General features: G+C 35.2%; 1 protein-coding gene across 2 annotated transcripts in view; it reads left to right on the plus strand.

Annotated features, from left to right (window-relative positions):
• Positions 1-22,144, plus strand: part of Shprh (SNF2 histone linker PHD RING helicase) — an 82,996-nt gene that overhangs the window by 23,160 nt on the left and 37,692 nt on the right. For both annotated transcript variants that reach the window (XM_074072637.1, XM_074072633.1), the window contains 9 exons: positions 1,071-1,322; positions 2,009-2,087; positions 6,934-7,097; positions 7,204-7,460; positions 8,538-8,659; positions 14,468-14,556; positions 16,483-16,575; positions 20,024-20,131; positions 21,020-21,162. In XM_074072637.1, the coding sequence (XP_073928738.1) occupies positions 1,071-1,322; positions 2,009-2,087; positions 6,934-7,097; positions 7,204-7,460; positions 8,538-8,659; positions 14,468-14,556; positions 16,483-16,575; positions 20,024-20,131; positions 21,020-21,162 (1,307 nt within the window). The remainder of the gene's footprint in view (positions 1-1,070; positions 1,323-2,008; positions 2,088-6,933; positions 7,098-7,203; positions 7,461-8,537; positions 8,660-14,467; positions 14,557-16,482; positions 16,576-20,023; positions 20,132-21,019; positions 21,163-22,144) is intronic.

Consider the following 22,144-nt stretch of genomic DNA (forward strand, 5'->3'; position numbering starts at 1 on the left):
AAATTTTTATATCCTCAAGATAGTTTTTATAATCTAGGGTTGCTTTTTGCTTGTCTTCATAGCTAAATTGTTGATATAATAGTAATATTGTCAGAGCTTTAAAAGGAAATTGAAAATAAGAAATGGGAGACTATATTCTTTCCTGACTTCAGAATTTCAGAAGTTAAGGCGCTATGAGTAGAAAGAAGGAAAGCTTTTCCAACAATTCTTGATCACGTCAGTAATGGAAAAGAATTGGGTTATCCCTTACTCTCAGAGAGAAATATAGTCTAATCACTGCATTATGTAATTTTAGCTGCCTGTCTGATCTGTCACCTCTTAGCTCCAGAATTGTCCACTGAAGCCTCAGTTACTTCATTGGTGAAATGAAAGTTTACGCATTTAACAAATTTTTTTGAGCACCTATTCTGTGCTGGCAATTGTACTAAGTTCTGAAAATGATACCAGTCACAGACTTACTATGAAGATGAAATGGTGTGATAAAATATTAACACATACTAAGTGGTCAATGAGTGTTACTGTTTATTAGCTTTGTCCATTCTTCTTTGATGCAAATGTTATTATAAGTTTTTTACATTTCGGCTACTATCATAGATATGAATAAAATAATAAATAAATTACAGTTTTTGCCATTGAATGACTTTGCTCTGTGTGAGTAGGCAAACTTTAGTTTGAGTCTTAGTTCTTTCAGTTTTGAGCAAGTCACTGATGTTTCTTATGTGCAGGGTAGGAACAATAACCACTAACAGGATTGTTGTTCAAGTTTGAAGATAATGCTTAGCCCAGGATCTGAAACATGAGAGGCGTGTTATACTACATTTTCATGCCATTGTGCCCTCACACAGCTACTGATTCTATCTTCCTATCAACCTGTTACAGTTCCTTTTGTATTGCTCATGTTATTTATCTTCCACACTAAAACATGTCTTTCTTTAGACAGGTATGAGATCTGTCTCTGAGCATGTGTGGTAGTACACAAATTGAAAGAGCTCAGTAATGGAATAAATGAATGTTCATTTGTCTTTGAAAAGCCTTTTTTGTAATAACTATTGGTGCTGATTATTTCCTAGGTATATCAAGGAGTGAAGAAAGATGGCTTCTTACAGCCTCATTTCTTGGCAGAACAGGACATAGTTATCATTACGTATGATGTCCTTCGTTCAGAACTAAACTATGTTGATATCCCACATAGCAATAGTGAGGATGGGCGTCGCCTGCGGAACCAGAAGCGATATATGGCCATTCCCAGCCCTCTAGTGGCTGTGGAGTGGTGGCGGATCTGCCTTGATGAAGCTCAGATGGTTGAATGTCCTGCAGTAAAAGTAAGAGACTCTAAAATCTCTTGAGAGTTGGGGAAGAAAAGGAGAACTTGAACAATTTAATAGTTGAGATACAGTTTACCCATAGCGTTGATATTGGCTGAACATTAGCTGTTAAACACTATACATTTCCTTTTCTCTAGTGCTGGGAACTACATAACCATTTGGAATTATTTTCATACTGTGACTCATTGCTCTGTATGCAGTACTCAGATATATTTGGATAAGATGTCAGTATGTGTACAATATAAATCAAAGCAAAGTGTATTTAGGGCTTTTTAAAGAATTTCTGCCAACTAGGCTTTGGTTTCTTTGAGCCAAAGTTTACTTTGGCAGTTTAGTCTCTACAAGAGATCCAGTGGTTACAGAAAATGCCATCTTAGGGCACAGAATTTTGATTCAGCCTTCATCATATATGTTTATTCTGTCTTCTTTGACCAGTCTGTAACCTGAACTAAATTCATGAATCAACTATTACCAAAGAAATTTCCATGTGTTGTATGTAGTGGTGTATTTTGGGGGATATTAGTCATTCAGCCTTGAGTGTGATAACTGTTAAATAAAGTAGGTGCATCTCACACGAAGCATAGCTTTCCATGCCCGTTTTCATGAATGAAAGGACACCTGACTTCTGCATTCTTCCTGTGACTCTTTGCTTTTTTATGAATTTCATGTTTTTCTCTCCTCAGGCTGCAGAAATGGCCCAGCGTTTGAGTGGAATTAATCGATGGTGCATCAGTGGCACTCCAGTACAGAGAGGATTGGAGGGTAACATAGGGTTTCCACATATATTGCCTGTATTTGAAAAGCTTACTGCTTCTGAGGAATAAGTACTATACATTTAACTTCTTGAAGTCCTTATTCAAGTGAATGTAATCATAGTTCACTTCAGATAGTTTCAAGCATTTATCTTCTTAAATGGAATTCATTTGATTTTTCTGGTTATGTGAGTGAGGACAGATGTATAGTGAGTAGTCCCATTGCCTTAAATTGAGCAATTGTTGTACCTACTAAACAGTATAGGTATAAATCTGAATTGAGCTTATGAGTTCTAAGTAGCACGTAGACAACAGAAGGAATCTGACGCAGGAGAGAAGACAGAAAAGAGAAAGAGGGAGGAGACGAAGGGCATTAATTTCAATTGACTGTTAAAATAGGGATCATAATTTTCATTTAATCCATGTGGGATCATAATCTTTCTAATTTTAAAAGTTACAAAATAATAATAGATTTGTGATGCTATACGATAGTCATATACTGTTACTTCTTCAGCCATTCCACCTCCTAAATGATTATGTTCACTCTAGTCCTTTTCTGCCCTCCACATACACTGTGACATTTCTACATCAATCTAACTCTTATTACTTACTTTGTCCATAGAAAAGACACTGTATTTTTAAAACCTTTATTCAGATTGTGAATACTTAAAACTAAATTTAAAGTAAATATCATTTTTATGTTTCCTGAAAAGCTATCATTAAAATGTAGTTAAGTTAAAAATTTAAATATACTTGGAGTCTAGTAGTTTTAATTCATCTATAAGAGTTAGCTTTCTGAAAATTCAAGTTTTCATATATTATCTTTGATTTTGACAGGATAACTTATTATTGTGCTAAAATTAAAATACCAACATCCATTACTACCACCTCAAAAATGATTTCCTGATGGCTAATTTTAGGGGAAAGTTTTTGTAGGAAGATTATAAGTAATTACTTAAGTATTCACATAATTTAAATGCTTCATTAATTTAACCTTTGTATAGAATAATAGCAGGCTCATTAGAAGGCCAGATTTAGCAACCTTCTTTCATATTTCGAAGCTGCAAACATTACAGATATTTAGACATTATTAAGACCCATTCTGCTCAGAAGTTAGCTGGAAGAGTGTAAAAAAGAATGACTGTGAGAATTACTGTCTTTCATTTTAATGTTGAAGGAGCATGAGCAATAATTCATCACTTCCCTGGGTAGGTTATTTTAGAGATGGATCATGTTGGCAGGTGTTTTGAGTGCTTGTCACCATTCAAAAATTGAGTAATTAAAAAGAAGTTTTGAGCTTTATTGATGTATAAATCACATATAATAAAACTGTTAACTACTTAAAGTGAGAAATTTGATAAGTTTTGTCATATGTGTATTTTCACGAATCTATTTCCACAATAAGACAATCATGCTCCAAAGTTTCCTCATGTTCCAAATCACCTGAAAAACAGTTTTTACCAAACTTCCCCTTTTACCAAACTGTTTTTACCAACAGTTTTACCAAACTACTTGTCTTTTCTTTTGCTTCCGTAACTCTCTGGTATCTTTAGCACTTATGCATTCTTGCAGTGTGTCTGTATTTTCTAGTTGTTAAGGTATGAATGTTAGCTTGCCCGTATTTTCCTGGGTTGTATTTGTATGTAGAAGTCCCACTTGTTTTCTTTTTTGTGTTAAACCAGTGTTCATCAAATTTGTCACTGTTGACATTTTGAGCCACTAATTCATTTTCACTGGGGATTGTCCTGTGTGTAATGGGATATCCAGCTCCTATCTGCTAGATGCTGGTAGCATTTCTGTAATTCTGATACCACAGGTGTTCCAGACATTGTCTTGAATCCCCTAGCAAGCAAAATTGTGCACATTCAGTTCCACCTCAGCGTTGAGCTAAACTGATTATGCTAGACTGATTGAGAATCACATTTGATAATTTGTTAATTAGCGACAACCCAGAGATCTTGTGAATCTTAGATTGGCCACATACTGATCAAGGAAATGAAGGTAGAATATTTTCATTCCATAATTTCCTAGATCTTAAGTATGTTCTGATGGCAGACTGAAATGCTGTCAGTCTTCTTGGAAAGTCAAGCAGGCAAGAAAGCTGCTCACCCTCTTCTCACCACCCTGTACACCTCATGTCTATTTAATACACTTATTTGTGTAACATGCAAACCTTTGGCTTGAGGATATATAATCTTGGGGTACATTCTAACTTATTAGCTGTATGCCCATAGATAAGTTGCTTAAACATCCAAACCTTTACTTCCTTATTTATAAAATAAGGTGTTTTAAGGATTAATTATAATAAATTATATAAAGCATTCAGCACAGTGCTTGGCAGATATTAAATATACAATGAATGATAACTGCTTCCACTTCTACATTTGTCTTTATTTTTTATTTATCTAGCTATTATTCATTTAGTTTCTTTGAAAGTGTTGACTTTAAATAACTTGAGTTCTTTGTAATGCATTTGTTTCATTTAGTGCATGTGAAGTATTATGGTGAGCAAAAATAGACAAAGTCCCTAACCTTTTCAGCTTACACATTGCATAGAGAGTTACAGTTATTAAGTACTTGCACAAATATTAAATTAGAATCAAAATCACTTTTTTACAAAGAGAAAAATATAAAGTTCTAACTAATTGGATTTTGTAAAGAAGACATCACATAATAAGGAAGAAGTGACGATTGAGCTGAGATTTGAAACATCATGATCTACGTGAATGGGGAGGAGGAGTTCTTCAGCATAATGAAACAGAAAATAGGAATATCTTAGGCAGCAGAAGACTGAAAGGGTCAGTGCAGCTAGAGCACAGATCAAAGAGTTAGGGAAAATGTGCGTGGAGAGACTGAGTAGGTGGCTAAAGATAGGACATGGGCAACCTTGCATGCCATAATAAAGAATTTATTTTCCTTGGTAGTACTGGAGTTTGAACTCAGGACTTCACCCTTACTAGGCAGGTACTCTTACATTTGAGCCACATACCCAGGCTGTTTTGCTTTAGTTATTTTTCAGATATAGTCTTGCATTTTTGTCTGGGCCTAGCCTCAGACAGTTATTCTCCTACCTATGCCACCTGCATAGCTGGTATCACAGGCATGTACCAACCATCCAGCTTATTGATTGAGGTGGGGTCTCACTAACATTTTGCTCTGACTGACCTCCATCCACAGTTACCTCTCTACCTCACTCTCCACAGTAACTGGGATTATAGGCATGAGATACCATGCTGGCCACTGGCTTTTTTAATTTATTTTATTTTAAAAAATGGGAGCAATTGAGAGGAGTTTACACAGTGGTTTGGGGTCATATTGTAGATAGATAGATACATAGATAGATAGATTGATTTCCAAAGATTGCTCTACTTGTAGTGTGGAGAATGAGTTTAGAAGAGCAGGAGAGTGGATGTCAGGACAATACTTGATTGGTTGCGGTAAGTAATTTAGGCAAGTAATGGATTTGGATTAGGATTGTCCTGGAGACACAGAAAAAAATAGATAAGGAAAATTAACAAGGCTTGGGGATAGACTGGGAAATGCCAAGATTTCTGACTTGCATAAATCCTACAATTTGAATAACACCAGAAAAAAAAGCAAGTAGGTTGTGAATTTGATTTTGGCAGGTAGAATTTGAGAAGCCTTTGGGACCTCACAGAAGAAGGAGCACATTGATAATTGGATTGATTTGAGCTGAAATATGAGTGTTTGGATCTCTGCATATAGGCAGTGATGCAATGTTCTTTCATATGTTACTAACTCCCAGGTAACATATGGGAGTTAGTTAAGTTGAATTAACTTAATTCAATCTAAATATTTGTCATTTTCAAATAGTCAGGATATTTTTAAAAAATAATTACTATGCCTTTTGAAGAGAATATATACTCATTATAAGAAATGTTAACAATACAGACAAGTACAAGGAAAATTATACTCACCTGTAATCTCCATTTGAAGACAAAAGCCACATCTAGGGCTGGGGGTGTGACTCAAGTGGTAGAGTGGCTACTTAGTGAGCACGAAGCCCCGTATTACATGAAGAAAGGGGATAACACACATATACTTTTCTATATAAACATTTTTTGTATTTCAGCTCACTATATGCATTTTTTTTTCACGTAACATTTGTATCTTTAACAGTTTCCCATATGTTAAAAAACTCATCACAGGTAAATATATGAAAAACTACTTAGGTTATGTCAGATGGAGCAATGGAATATAAAACTGAGTGTGCCCAATCAAGAAATGTAGAAGGAGTACTGTGCTCTAGCACTAGTAATGAAGAACTGCCAGATCAAAACAGAAAAATAGCTCTGTATGAGGGTACCATAATTTACTCATTTTTCTTTATTGAAGTCATTTAGTCCTATGTATTGTAACAAATCACTAAGTGAATCTTACTTTGTTTTTTTTAATCACTAGGCTTGTTTCTTAGAAGTGGAATTGCTAGATCAAAGGTTTTGAGGCAGATTGGAGAATATCATAGGTGATTCTCCATATCACTTGTGCGATTAGAAATTTTCTTCTGATCCAACAAGTCTTGCCTTGATGCATTTTATTTCTTAGCCAAGCATACTCCATTAAATGGTTTTTCTGGTTTTCTCTGATAGTAATTTCAGACTTTGTTTGTTGGTTCTATAAAACTTTACAACATTTAAGCAGTTAGAATGAAACAGCAAAATAGATTCTCAGTAAGTTGAGTTGGAGTTAAATTTTAGATTCAACAGACTAAATCTGCATTTGAATTCATGGAGAATACTGTGTGTTTTGTAATATATGTGAAAGTGCTTATTCAAAATAGTAAAGGAAAAGCACAAAACCACTTATTGTGCTTTGGCTTTTTTTTTTCTTTTCAGATCTCTTTGGGCTAGTCGTCTTTCTTGGTGTCGAACCTTACTGTGTCAGACACTGGTGGGTTCAACTTCTCTACCGCCCTTACTGCAAGAAGAATCCTCAGATCCTCTACAGCTTTATTGCCAAGATACTGTGGAGGTCTGCAAAGAAAGATGTGATTGACCAAGTCAGTATTTTTATTGATTGAGGATATTATAAGAAAAAAAAAAAAAGTTGAGATGAAAAGTTAAATTTTCACTTGAAATCCTTTTATTTTCACCTCCTCATTCTAGATCCAGATACCACCTCAGACTGAAGAGATACACTGGCTCCACTTTTCTCCAGTGGAAAGACATTTCTATCACCGTCAGCACGAGGTGTGCTGCCAGGATGCTGTGGTGAAGCTCAGGAAGATTTCTGACTGGGCTCTGAAGCTCAGTAGCCTGGACAGAAGGACAGTCACCTCCATCCTGTACCCATTGCTGAGGCTCAGGCAGGCCTGCTGCCACCCACAGGCTGTTCGTGGGGAGTTCCTGCCACTACAGAAAAGGTCTTATTGTCTGTTTCCTTATCCTGCACTTGATAATATTACAATAATAAATAATTTAGCAATTACATTTTGACTCACAGTTTTCTTCAGGGACTTGAAACTGAGTGTCAGATTTTTTTAGTGATGTGGTACATTTCCTTTATATGGAACCACGTTTGTGAAAGAATCATCTCAAAATTATTTTTGTGATTTTGAACATTTCTTATAAAGTGTTGGCTGTTCAGTTGGTTGCTGTTTTGGTTTGGGGAGTTTTTTTTTTCGGCTGTATTTTATGAAAGACTTTTGTTCTAATTACATTTCTTCGTTCCCACATCAGGGAGTTCGATTACCATTAAGTATTTTCTTTATAATTGTATTAGCTATATCTTTTGGGTTTTTTCCTTCTAAAAAGATTAGGGGATTTTTGTCCTTACTACTTTGTTATCCCAGAAAATTTGTCTGAATTAGAGTGCACCTCAAAAACTGTCCAATTTTTAGCATCTGGTATTCGAAAGAAACCCTGGTAGATACCATAGAGATATAAACAATATCAGATGCCCTTACCTTTGAGTAAATGATAGACAAGTAGTGGAAGTAAAACCAAAGATCATAAACTTGAATAATTTTCAGTAAATAAGATAAATTTTGTAAATGATACGTAGAAATTCTTATGGAAACAATTTCTGTTTGAATGGCTAAAGATAGGCAGTATTCTAGTGGAAATGACGTTTGACAAGATCCTTGATGGGTCTTCATATTTTTTTGTAGATTTGAAAAAACTCAGGCACAGAAGGCTAATTAATTAGGTTGCAATGCTGGGATTACTCTCACACCCATTCCATTTCAAATGCATCATTTTACTATATACTGTAAAAAGATTTTTCTGTCCCTTGACCAAAATGGGAAAATCTTTAAAATGATGTGACCAGATAGAAGAATGGTTGCTAGAATAGTAAGAAATAATCAGTAAAAATGTGAATGAAGAGTGCTGAAGGTGTTGCAAGAGTGCTTGCTCTTTATTTTTGTGATACGGTACTCCTACTGAAGTAACACTTAGGGTTCTCTTTCTAGTTTTAAATGGTTTGCCTTTTCTTTTAGCACCATGACAATGGAAGAGCTGCTGACATCTCTGCAGAAGAAGTGTGGCACTGAATGTGAAGAAGCTCACCGGCAACTGGTCTGTGCCCTTAATGGCTTAGCAGGCATCCATATCATTAAAGGTAGAAGGTGATTGTTTTGTTATCTCAGGTTCTTCAAAGACTTTTTGAAAAAAGTTAATTATACTTAAGATCAGCACACTAAAAAAAATGCATTCTCACACACTTGATTGTAATTTAAATAACTTCCATTTAATAGGGAGCAGTGCTTCAGGACCTTTCCAAATTCAGTTTACATGTGCTTTTTCCAGACGTTTCCACTTTGGAAAACATGCGTGACTATGCGTGACTAATGTGACTATGGTTAGCGATACATAAGAACTAACATGCATCAATGCGAGACTTGTTGGAGATGAAAAAAATATTGAATTATATAGGTAATATGGAGAAATCACCCATGATATTTTCTGATCCAGTATTCCTCATAATCTCTGATCTAGTAATTCCAGTTCTAAAACAAGAAGCCTGATAAAAAATACAGACAAGTGGAGTTATTCCAGTGGGAGGGGGAAGACATAGGGTGAAGGAGGGCAAAATGGTGGAAATATTATGTAGTCATGTATGAAAATGAAACAATGAAACCTGTTGAAAGTATTCTAAGAAAGGGGGAGGGAGATAAAGAAGAATGATGGAAGGGGAGGTGACTCTAAGATATATTGTAAACACTGCTATAAATGTCACAAAGTACCCTGCAGTACAATAATAATATGCTAATAAAAAAATAAAATAAAAACCTAAAGTACAAAAAGTATATAAAGGCACAATTTGATTATAGTAAATTAAGACTATCTGTTCAACAAAGGATATCATGGATAAAATTGACAGTAACAGATTGGGAGGACTTGATTTATATGCTGATAAACTGACTAGAGATTAATGAAATATTTCTTGCACCTCAGCAAGAGAAATGCCTGAACTCCAGTAGAAAAATGAGATATGAGTAGCAAATTTGTATAAAATTAAAACAAATGAAACCAAACGGGCAATACAAGGAGATGACAGAAATTTATTGAAATAAAAAAATATCAAACCCCATATGACTGGCAATTAAATTGTACAGACAAGATTTACTCATAGTGATTTATAACAACAATAAGAGGATTAAATGACTGAAATAAAGAAATGTGAGCAAAGGTTTGCCAATCAGATGTTAATCTTAGTCTTTTCTAGAGATGATTAAAAACAACCAAAATACCTAGAAAAGGAAGAATGGTTAAATTTTAGCACAGTATCTTAAAATAATGTTATGTGTAAATTGATTTTTCTCACAAATATTTACATGCCAGAAATAATCTAGGAAAGGTGATGCAAAGTAAAGTCTCAGACATTATGGACTTTAAATTCTTTCAGGAGCACATACAAACACACAGATGCCCAGGTACACGCACACATAATGTATATGTGTAAAATTACAGTTATATGTTATACACACAATTAAGGCAGGTCAGAAAGAGCCTCAGTTGTTACACAGAAGGGTGTTTACTTGGCTATTTCCCTTAAGAATTACTGTTTTTCTTGCTGTATGTGTAATATTTTGTAAATTGTCATTTCATGTATCTTGTCTGTTACTTCAGTTGTTGTAGGAAGGAAATTAAAGCCATTTGCTGTTAGTCTATTTTAACTGGGAGCAGAAGATACATAATCTTACACTTTCAGTAAACACATTTGGGAAACACCTTCCCATAGAATCATTAGAACTATGCTCTGTAGATACAAGAGTAAAGGTTTAAAATGTTAAGTGGATATGAAAATATAAAATCAAACTTCTAAAGATGAAAATTTCAGTGTCTGATATGGAACATTGACTAGTAAACAATTGGGCAAAACTTGGGAAGATTTGTGTCATGTCTAATACAGCTTTCACAGTGCTGAGTTAATTGGACAGGATAATTGTCATTAGAGTTTGTAGATTATTGATTATCACAAATGAGAAATCCATCAATCTATGTTTGCCCTTGAAAATGTAGCAGAAATGAGGGTTTTTTTTTTTTTTTGGTTTTTTTGGAGACAAGGCTCCGCTACATAGCTCAGGCTGACCTTCAAGTTGCCGTATTGCTCTGTAGTCCAGGCTGTCTTGAACTCATGATCCTCCTGACTCAGCCTCCTGAGTGCAAGGATTTGTGTGCCAACACACCCAGCTGAAAAAATGCTCGTTTTTATATCATACATGATGCTTTCAGACGTGAATGCCATTTTATCCTACAAATGCCAATGACTGATGCATTACCCTTACTTTATTTAAGGAAACAGGTGAAGTTCTTTCTTAAGATTATAGTTAATAAAGTGACAGAATGTGCTCTGAGTCATTTGATTTGTAATTAAGCACTAAGTTTTTCATGATGCTCTGCTTCCTTATCAAATAAATACTTATAAACCCCAATATTATGCCATCTGTAGTAGGTTGAAGCTCAGAAAAATTTCTAAAGTGTGATTGATAGAATACTTACAGATTATCCCAGTAGCAAAACTAAATTTCACCTTTCCCATCTTGATTTTAAAATTGCATTTCTCATTTCATTCTAGTTATAACTCAAAAAGCTTACACAGTGAATGAATTTCCTTTCTTGACCTTTTTCTTGTCTCCCTTTCAGGGTTATTGTTGCCTCTTCCTGCTTTGAAGTTAGGGCTGGGGGTAAAAAAAATAGCAGCTTCCTAATCTGATCATTTCCAGACCAGCTCTGCAACAGGGTCAGCATGTAGCTGCCTCCTGCCTGGCCAAGGACCATGCTGCACTCCTGCTCTAGTCCCTTGTCTGTCTGAGGATGGAATTAGAGCAAATTAATGCTAGTTATCAAGAGAAACCCCCCAAAGAAAGTCCATTAATACAGGACATGTTCTTGTCCCTTGAATGTAATTAGTTATCAACTTAATGGCAATGGACTTGCTGCTCTTAGTTTCTGTTACTTACCCTTATAACCTGTTAAACAGTATCTATCTTTAAAAGTTGCCTTACAGATTGACCTTCCATTATTTAAATTCTTCTAATGAGGACATCAATAAAATGATCTAACTTTAAAGAAACCTAAAGTTACTTTCAAATTGTAGAAAGAGTTGCTTATTATATGTGAATGTAGTATGAACTAAGGAAAGGAATGTTCTTGGGTCCTCATTAACTGGTGTTAAACTCATGGTATCCAAGCTGTGAACACCATGCAGATACTTTTTGGAGAAATTGAGCTTGGCAATATCAAACGTAGTACAGTTTATTCACTTAGAAATGTTAGTGCTATCAAGTGGCTAAGAAGGGTATTTCCAAATGGGGCTTAAATTTGTAAAATTTATTGAAAATACGTATTTTGTGTCTTCCTCAGCAAGATGTATTTCTTAAGTGTACATAAAACGGGTATAATAATGAATAGTTCCAATTCAGCTGTTTATATTACAGTATAGTCACTATATGAAGGAAGAATGGCTTAATGAGTTATTCTCTAGATGATAGTATAAATCCTCTCCCTATGCCTACTGAATACCATTAATCAAGAATCTTAAAAACTAGGGCTAGAGCCAGGGCTCAAGCAATAGAGCACCTGCCTTGCAAGCATGAAGCCTTGAATTCAAACCCCAGTACCACCAAAAGAAAAAAAATTCTTAAAAACTAAAACCAAGCATGGTGACACACATCTGTAGTCCCAGCACTCTGGAGGCTGAGGCAGGAGGATCTGAGAGTTCAAGGCCAGCCTGAGCTACTGAGTGAGCCCTTGACGCCAAAAAAGAAAGAAAAAAGAAAATTTTCATGTGAAGATAATGGAATGCCCCTACATAATGTCATAGGATTTTTTATTGTGAAAATAACCTCTTTTGTCCCGCATCGAAGTGCATAGACATCAGCTGACTGCAGTACTGTGACAGTGTGCTTTAAGACCTAGATACAAAGCAACAGTGTGAGAGCACATTTTGTACCACAGAGAAGATATGCATCATACTGCTGAACCTCACACTTAAACTGGTGGAAATAATACATTTTATTCCACGTATTTTACTACAAGTAATTTCAGCTTTAACAGAAGAGAACTAGCTGAACAATCTATAAAAGGGTGTGTGTACAGAAAGCCGATTATGCACACATGGTATTAATAAAACTAGTTGATTCCTGTGATATTCAGGAAAGACATTCTTGACAAACAAACTGGAACATTTCTACACCATTTTTTTTCGTATTTTGTGATTTTGCCACTGTTAGCTCTTAATTTTAATTGTATTTATAATTTACCAGTTTTGAATTTTTCCCCCAAATAGCAAATAAAGTAGATTCTAATATTCAAGCCACTACAAATGCTTCATTTCCCCCTTTCCTTCTGGTGTCTCTGAGTTTTTCTGTAACGAGCCAGGTAGTCTCTTAGGCCTGGTGAGTCAGTCTTAGGACCTCTGTGCAACCCCATCCCTGCTCTTGTTAGCGCGGAAACACCCACAGGCCGTATGAGGACTCGGGCTCTAGTAGAACTTTATTCGTGGCCCATTTGATTTCACTTAATTTTCACATATCAAAAAACATTACCCTTTGGAATTCATTTCAAATGTTTAAAACTGTAAAACCAGGCTAGGGATATAGCTCAGTGGTACAGCACTTGCCTGGCACAGCACTTGCCTGGCATGTGCAGGGCCATGTTCAATCCCCAGCCCCTCCCCCCTGCCCCCCCTCCCCCCTGCCCCCCCCCCCGGCCAAAAATGAAAAAAATAAAAAGATAAAAGTTGTTCTTACTTGATAAGCCATATAAAACACAGAGGGTCAGACATAACTCATTTGGCAAGCTTTGCTTGATAGATACTTTTTGAATTGCTTTATTTGAATGATCTGCTGACTATGAACAAAAGAAAAGAGGATACAGTTCAGATTAATTGTGATTTTTGACCAGAAGAGGAAAGATTTCTAAGGGTTTTATTTTTTGTGTAGTTCTTTGGTTGGGTGTTTGTATTGGTTTTAGAGCCCAAGCTGGCCTGGAACTGACTCTGTAGCCAGGCTGGCCTCTAATTCCCAATCACCTTGCCTCAGCCTCCCTAATACTGGGATTATAAGCATGTGCCACTATGCTCAGCAATAAGTTTTTGAAATGTAGTTTTTAATTGCAAATTATTTGAGCCTGGTACTAAGAAAAATAATATCTACAAAGAAGTGTATTTTTTTCTGAGAATTGGATTTAGGTTGGTTATAGTATGTTGAACATTTCTTTATAAATGCCTACATTTATCCCAAATTTGTTCATAATTTCGAAATCATAATGACTACTAATTAGTACCTTTTAACTTCAATAAGGACTATTATTTATCTAAATTCAGGGTTCATTTTTCATTGTTATTTTTAAAATGTAAACATATCTTGCTGTAAATATATATCAGTATAATTTGAAATCATTATAAATATAATATTATAAATATATAAATATTATAATATTTATATTATAAATATAATAAAAACTATTACAATCTGTGGAATTACAAAAATCAGTTTTAAAAAAAATAAATCTAGTGTGATCATATTAATACCAAGCCAAATTCCTTTACTAAAGATATTGCATATATCTGTGTGTGTATGTGTATATATATATACACATATATATATATGGATGACTAGGCACAGTAGATTGTAGTTTGAGGGGAGCCTGGCCAAAAGCCAGACCCCCCCCATCTCAACAAATAAGCTAAGTATGGTGTTGTATGCCTGTTGTCCCAGTTATACAGGAGGTATAGGTAGTAGAATCCTGGTATGAGGCTGACCTGAGCAAAATGCATTACCCTATCTGAAAAATAACCAACAACTATAGAGGAAAGGGCTGGAGGCATGGTTGAAGGGGTAGAGTGCGATTCTAGATGAAAGGTGACACTGGGAGTTCAATCTGTGGCTTTTGTGTGCTTCAACACATTTTAATTCCTTAGGTGAATATTCCTTAGCAGCAGAGCTGTACAGAGAAGTACTGCGCTCATCTGAGGAGCACAAAGGAAAACTCAAAACTGATTCACTTCAAGTAAGTGAAAACTAAAAACTTCAGTTTTATGTTGTGTTTATTTTCTGTAAAATAATTGTAGAAATTGAATGTTTAAGAGAATAAAAGATATCAAATAGGCTGAATCATAATCACTAGAGAAAGCTTAGGGTTTGTTCTTCTTAATAATCACCCAGGATGATTGTGTGTATAATAAAGTTTGAGAATTCCATCTACTCGAGTTAGTGTGGGCAGAAGTCTGAGAAGATACATCTATAACCTATGTCAGAAAAAGTTCTGGTTGTAATCCAGAGAACATGCCAGTTTTATTATTTTTGCATATGAACATCAACTTATTTAGTTAATACAGTTTTCACCACAAAGAAAAAATTAGTTACACTCAGCTATGGAACCAACAAAAATAAAACCTATCCAGGGATCTAATTTAATTTTTAGGGGAATTTGAATATTTCAGTAGTAGTACTTCCTGGATCACAGACAAGCCTTGCTTAGCCACATGGGACCTATAGACCATTTTTATTAATCTTGGCAAGTTTAGACTTGAGTGGACCTGAATTAACTCTGCCATTCAGAATAAAGGCCTTTACCTTTGGTATTTGGAGAAGTATATAACCGCGTGGGGGAAGAGAAAAGCTACAGTAAAGGGCTTCTTACTTTCTGTGTAAGTGAGGATTACAGAAGGCAGGATCTGGACCTTACACACATTTGTTTACCTCATGGGAGAAGGAGGACGTACAAAGAATTCTGCTTCTGAATAAAGAAAACGAAAGTAGAAAAGTGGGCAAGGCAACAGAAAAATCCAGCATGCCTAAGTTCAGGATAGAAGAGTAAGCAATCAGCCTGGTTCTTGCTTTTTTAGTAACAGTGACACACTGACTGGCAAACCCTGGCTCACTGAATCCTCTGTTAGTCAGGTTAGTTGTGCTGTTCTCTTGGAATGAAGCATGTAAGAACATGCTTCTTATTGTGTAAGAACACAGAAGGAGACCACAGAGTGTTCTTCCTATTTTACTACCGTGTACAGGAAATAACAGCTCTTCCACATGCACACATAGGGGAGTCATTTACACTTTTCCATTTTGGTATTAAATCTGATAGTGCTATTGTTCATATTATCTCAGATAATACAATTTTCAAAACCTAAGACAGTTTAGGTAACTTTTCCAAAGTAGACTTTACAAAGATTTGTACTATGGCCAATAACCTGTGGCCTGACAGAATGAGCCACTAAAGCCTCAGATCTCTCAAATCACTGATCAAATCAGATCTTACCAGAACTCTTTCCCAATCATCTTTTAGCCCTTTGGATCCTAAGTAAAATGTTAATTTAACAGCTAGAAGCTACTTTCACTTTTATTTCTTTTTCATAGCTGACTCCAGAGGGAACCTCTTACCAGCAGCTCCTTGTTCCTCTAACATCTCAATTCCAGCTTCTCCCATTTTCAGTCATTAGCTCAACATGCCCAGTCATAACCCTGTCTTATGTATTTGATTATCCTTATTTTTATCTTAATATTGCTATGCTCATTTGGACTCACTTGCTAGAAGAAAAGGAATCAAGTCAGTGCAGTCAACCAACCTTTCTATGTTTCTGGTCTTAACTTGGGTTTCTTACACTTCCCCATGTAGACAAATGGATATTTAATATACTACATATTCTATATATAAAATAATATACTACATATTCTGCTAAATGCATAACCATACTTTTAACTGTACAATTTTTAATTGAAAAAAATTCACATTATTACGATTTAAGACCTTTGCTATAAAACTGACAGTTTTTTTCTGAGAAAAAAATGGTACTCAAATTGTTTCAGAGGGAACAGTATTTGGTGATATGATCTTAATGAAGAGGTCAGTGCTCTGTATGCCATATTAATAGTAGGTCTAGTTTGGAGTACATTGCATTTCCTGTCATAAGTTTTGCCTTTTGTGTATTTGTAGAGACTTCATGCTACACATAATTTGATGGAACTGTTGCTTGCCAAACACCCGGGGATACCTCCTACCTTGCGAGATGGCAGACTTGAGGAAGAGGTAATTGCTGTTTCTTTTCATTCTGCCTATAAATGTGTATTTTTCAAACTTTATGCTTTATATAGTTGATATTTCCACATTTATATAAATATAACCATGTTTTCCTGTTGCTTTGATATTCCAAACTTTGCTATGGTGACTTTGGATTGCAAAAAATGGCATACTTCCTATTATTTAGCTTGCTTACAGTGTTGTTACCTGGTAACTGTTGTAGATATGGCACTGGTTAAAAAAAAAAAAAAAAAAACCTGATGATCTCATGTAGAACTATGGGAAATGTAGTTTTGTAGTCTTTCCATCTTGCTGTATATTATGTAAGCTAGTAAATATACTCAATTTTTCAGTAGTATTTCTGTCAAAGTTCTGCTACAGTAAGTGTTGCCTCACTGGAAGAAGTGGTATTATAATTATTTCATTGTAAGTTGTTTTTTTATTTTTTTCTTGTTTTGTTTTGTTGTTACTGGAGTTTGAACTCATGGCTTAATGCCTATAAATTGTTAGTAACTTACTATACTAATGCTACCAAGGATTTTTGCCTTTTTTTAAACATCAAATAGGAAAAGCAAAGCTAAAATTATTGAAAGGTATTGAACTTGTAATACAGACTTTATTTGAATCAAGACAAAAAATGACATATAAGTCATTTTGACTGTGCTGATTTTTAATTAAATATTTATTGCAAATGACAAAATTGTGTATATTTATGGTATATAGCAGGGTATGTTGCTTTGTTTTGTTTTCTGAAACAGGGTCTCACTGTGTAGTACTGGCTGGCCTCAAACTGGCAATCCTTCTGCCCCTGCTTCCCAAGTGCTAAAATTACAGGTCTATACCACCACACCCAGCAAGAACATGATGTTTTGATGTAGGTAGACACATTATATCTTTTGATCAACATCTTCCGATCTTTCCGGCCCCAAGCAACCACCATTCTACTCTGTTTCTGAGTTTTACTTTTTTTTAGGTTCTACATACAGCAATTGTCTTTCTGTGCCTGGCTTGTTTCCTGGCTTGCTTCATTTAGTATAATGTCTTCCAGGTTCATCTGTGTTGTTGTAAATAGCAGGAATTCCTTTTTGAAGGCTGAATATATATAAATGTATATATTGTGACCATATTTTCTTTACTCATCGGTTGATGGACACTTGGGTTGATCGTGTATGTTTTGACTAGTATAAATCATGCATCAGTGAACATGGGAGTACAGCTCTGCCTTCAGCATTCTGATTTCATTTTGGATGTAGAAGTTGAATTGCTAGGTCATGTAGTAGTGCAGGTTTTAATTTTTTTAGGGACCTTCATACATTTTTAGAATGACTGTAGCTGTGTACAGGGTTCCCTTTTCTCCATATCCTTACCAACCTTGTTACCTCTTTTTTTTTTTTGATAACAGCCACTCTAATAGGTATGAAGTGATATCTCATTGTGGTTCTAATGTGCATTTCCCTGATGATTAGTGATATGAAATACCTTTATCAAATTTATATGTTCATTTTCTGTTGTTTTTAGAGAATGCATTTTCAGTTTTAGGGTTATCTATCTATTGAGTTGTTTGAGTTCTTTATGTATTTTGGATATTAACCTATTATCAGATGTATTATTTTCTTCCAGTCTTCATTCTCTTATTGCTTCCTTTGCTATACTTTCAGCTGCACTGTTCCCAATATTCAATGGCAGTCTAAGTGTTAAATTTTCAAGTGAACTTCATTCCCAGTACAGGCATCTAGTTCTTGCTTATATAATCAGTCACTCTTTATTTGAATACCTTCAGTGACACAAAACTGTCACTGGGAGATAGCACAGTCTGTTAGTAGGTACATCTTAATAACCAAATAATTATAGACAAGGAATTGTCATAAAATTAATTGCAAAGTTGTGACAGGTAAAGGAAGAATGCATTGTATCAGGAGCATTCATACCATGTAAGTGTTTCCAAGAAGCCTACCTTACTTCTTTGCCTAATGCTTACAGAACCTAAAGCCACAGTATTTTGAACCTGGACAGGACCCTATACTTCAGCCACCTCCTTTTGCAGATGAAGTAACTGAAGCCCAGAAGAGTGAAATGGCTAGTCCAGAGAGATACATATTCAGTTGAGCCATATGAAATTGCTATTTTTCTAAGTCATAAGTGGTCCAGTACTGGCAATTTCATGTGACTCAGTCCTCTCTGAGTGGAAGCATCAGTATTTTCCCTTCAGTAGTCTTTCCAGTTTTCTTCCCTATGTCCATGGGCTAGCCTCTGACCCCCTGTTTTTATTGTGTTTCTAAAGCCAAGTGAGTATTTCAGTTGCATAGAGAAAGTGAAGAATTTTCATGTTTTCTAATGTTAAGTTTATAAGAATAAAACATTCCTATTTGTATATATTCCTATAGTGTTTTATGCCTATAATCCCAGCAATTTGGGAATTGGAGTCAGGAGAATTACAAGTTCAAGGCCAGACTGGGAATAGTTAATGAAACCTTATCTCAAAACAAAAGGACATGAGTATATTTCAAGGTTAGAACATTTACCTAGCAAGCTCAAAACTCTGGGTTCAGTCCTCAGTAACAACAAAAAAAAAGAAAATATTTTGATTGCTTATAAATTACTTGATCAAAATTCCCTTGAAATAGATGAAAGAATAAGAATTTTGAATCCCCTTTTATATTGGTCTGGTAGGACTGCCATAACAGATTGGGAAACTTAAACAACATACATTTATTTCTCCCAGTTGGGGAGGTTAGAAGTCCAAGATCAACCTGTGTTGCCTCAAACCTGAGGGCTTAGTCTCACCTGAAGGTCCTTCTTTGGCATACAAATGGCTGCTTTCTCCCTATAGCCTCCTCACTTGGCCTTTTCTTCATGTCCCGGTATCTTTCTCTTCTCATAAGGACACCACTAGTCATGTTGGACTAAGGCCTTATTCTTGTGGCATTATTTCACCTTATTTATTGCCTTAAAGGCCCTGTTTCCAACTATAGTCATGTTGGGGGCTAGGGCTTCATCATACACATTTGGTGGGGAGGCATAGTTCAGTCCGTAATACCTTTCTTACTATATATTCTCAAGTATTATTTTTAAACCGCAGTAACTCTAAAAATCTGTAATAACTAAATTAGACAAATAATTTGAAAGGTATCTTTTACCTCATATTGTGACATTTTGACGTTTTTTTCCTCCCTTTCATTTTTCTAATTAAAAAAATAGAAAAAAATTTGGGGGACAAGTCTTTGGGATTTCTTAATCCTTAATTGGCTTGGACAGGTCAATTTTGTTCTCTTTAATGTGTGTCTTAGAAATTTCTAGCATGACTTTTGTGTTCTCTTCAGTATCCTTGTAGAGTTTTATGTTTACATCAAATTATGTAACTAAATATGTGAAATGACTACATTTTTCTTGAAGTGCCATATTAACTTATTTTCTAGACCTAGAGTGAAAGTTTATATTATTTTCTATTTCAACACAGGCCAAGCAGCTGCGAGAGCACTATATGAGCAAGTGTAATACAGAAGTTGCTGAAGCCCAGCAGGCTTTACAGCCTGTGCAGCAGACCATAAGAGAGCTCCAAAGAAAGGTACTTTCCCAAGTGCAATGTATTTGCTTGTGTTTTCTCCAGTTATCATTTTGGTTCCTGTTTGGCTTGGAACTTTCTCACCTTGAAATTCTCAACACCTGTTACTATGCCTATCCCATAATACAAATTTATTTGTAGATAGCCATATTTATTGGGTCAATGAACAGAAACATAGATAAATCAACTATTTTGAGGTTCTAGTTTTTGGGGGGGTTTTTGTTTTTTTTAAGCTATGGTGGGTTTCCTCTTAGCTTGGAAGTTGTTTTTTGGAGAAAGTAAAGATTTCGTTATCTTCTTTATTTCATCCTAGAGGTATATGATACCAAAATCGCTTAAGATGCTGGGACATTGGAACTACAGCTGTATTTCTTACAGACTGTGCTGCTTGTCCTTTCTAAAGCTCCTGTTTTACAATGTTAGTAGTAAAGTCTAAAGAGGAGACTGCACAAAACATTGTCTTTTACTTTTAAGTTTTTAAACCAGCTGTTCCACATTTCATTCTTCCTAATTCATTAATTGTGTAGTATTCAGGTATAAAGTTTTACTCAGGCATAAAATTTTATTCAGTAGAATCTACTTTAATAGTTATGGATTAGAATGAAGCCTGTTTTTCTTATCCTGAGAAAGAAACTTGTAACACAGCTTTGTTATACAGCCTATAGAGTAAATTCTCATTCATCCAGGACAGTCTCTTTAATTATGAATGCAAAAAGGTTTTTATCCAAGGTATACAGATAATATGTATATTTGTCTCCCCTCTGTTATAATCCCTTGGGGAACAGCATGTATTGATTCCTTTGAATTTTTCACATCACCATTTCCAGTTATGGAAAATAGTGGGTACTAAAATAAATATTAATTGATCATCTGTTATATTTTTTTCTACAGATTCATTCTAATTCTCCCTGGTGGCTTAATGTGATCCACAGAGCAATAGAATTTTCTGTTGATGAGGAACTTGTTCAGCGAGTACGGAATGAGATAACCAGCAACTACAAACAACAGACTGACAAGCTTTCTATGTCAGAGAAGTAAGAACATAGTACAAAACAGAATTACCTCAGATATTTAGATCATTTGTTATTAGGAGGTGCAGGTGCAGTTAAATACATGAACATCTTGAGTTTTATAGTTTGTTCAATGCATTTCAAAAACATTAGAAATAAGTCTAAAAGACCCATTTTTTCATATTTTAACTTTTTTTTTTAACCAGTGGCTTTTCTCACCTAAGACCTTTCTCTTCTTTCCCTCTCCCCCTTTGGCAACACTGACATTTGAACTCAGGGCCTCACAATTACAAGGCAGAGACAGATACTCTTAACTGCTTCAGCTACTGCACCAGCATCATTTTTAAATATTCTCTTTTTAGAGCCTTTTAAAAATCTGCTTAAAGTTTTATTGTTGTTGTTGAATACACCCTAGCCAACTTAAGCAACATTTTGAAATGGGTTTTGTCCCTGATGTTCATACTTCCCTTGTGTGATTTGCTCTCTAAGAGCTTAAGCATCCAGTACCACAATGGCCAAGCTTTTATGTTGGACTGACTTACTCTCCTCTGTCTGTCTTCTTATCACACTTACCATTTTTCAGGATGTAAATAGTGAATAATTCTTCCCAGGGGATACTTTTTATAGAAATTATCCCTTCAGTGTTTTAACACAAAGGAATGCCTGTCTAATGTGGAGAATTTCAATATTGTGGCAGAAGTATTGATTCTAGGTAGGGAGACAAATAGAGTATCTTTCATGGTCTCTCAATCACATCCCCATGTCACTTCAGTCTTGCAAATGAAGTTAGTTTTCTGTAAAAAATTCAGCCTAAGAATATTTTTGAAAGGCCTTAATGTATTTTTATTTACCTTCCAAAAACTTCTAAATATCTACTAAAAGAGGTATGTGATATTTTCCTTGTATCTTATTACAAACATCACCTGACAGGCCTCATGTTTCTGAGGTATGTGCATGCTTCCTTTTCCCTGTTAATCCTAAGAGTCAGCGTTCCAAGATAAGCTAC

This window comes from Castor canadensis, chromosome 1 (genome assembly GCF_047511655.1).
Source record: "Castor canadensis chromosome 1, mCasCan1.hap1v2, whole genome shotgun sequence".
Lineage (NCBI taxonomy): Eukaryota > Metazoa > Chordata > Mammalia > Rodentia > Castoridae > Castor > Castor canadensis.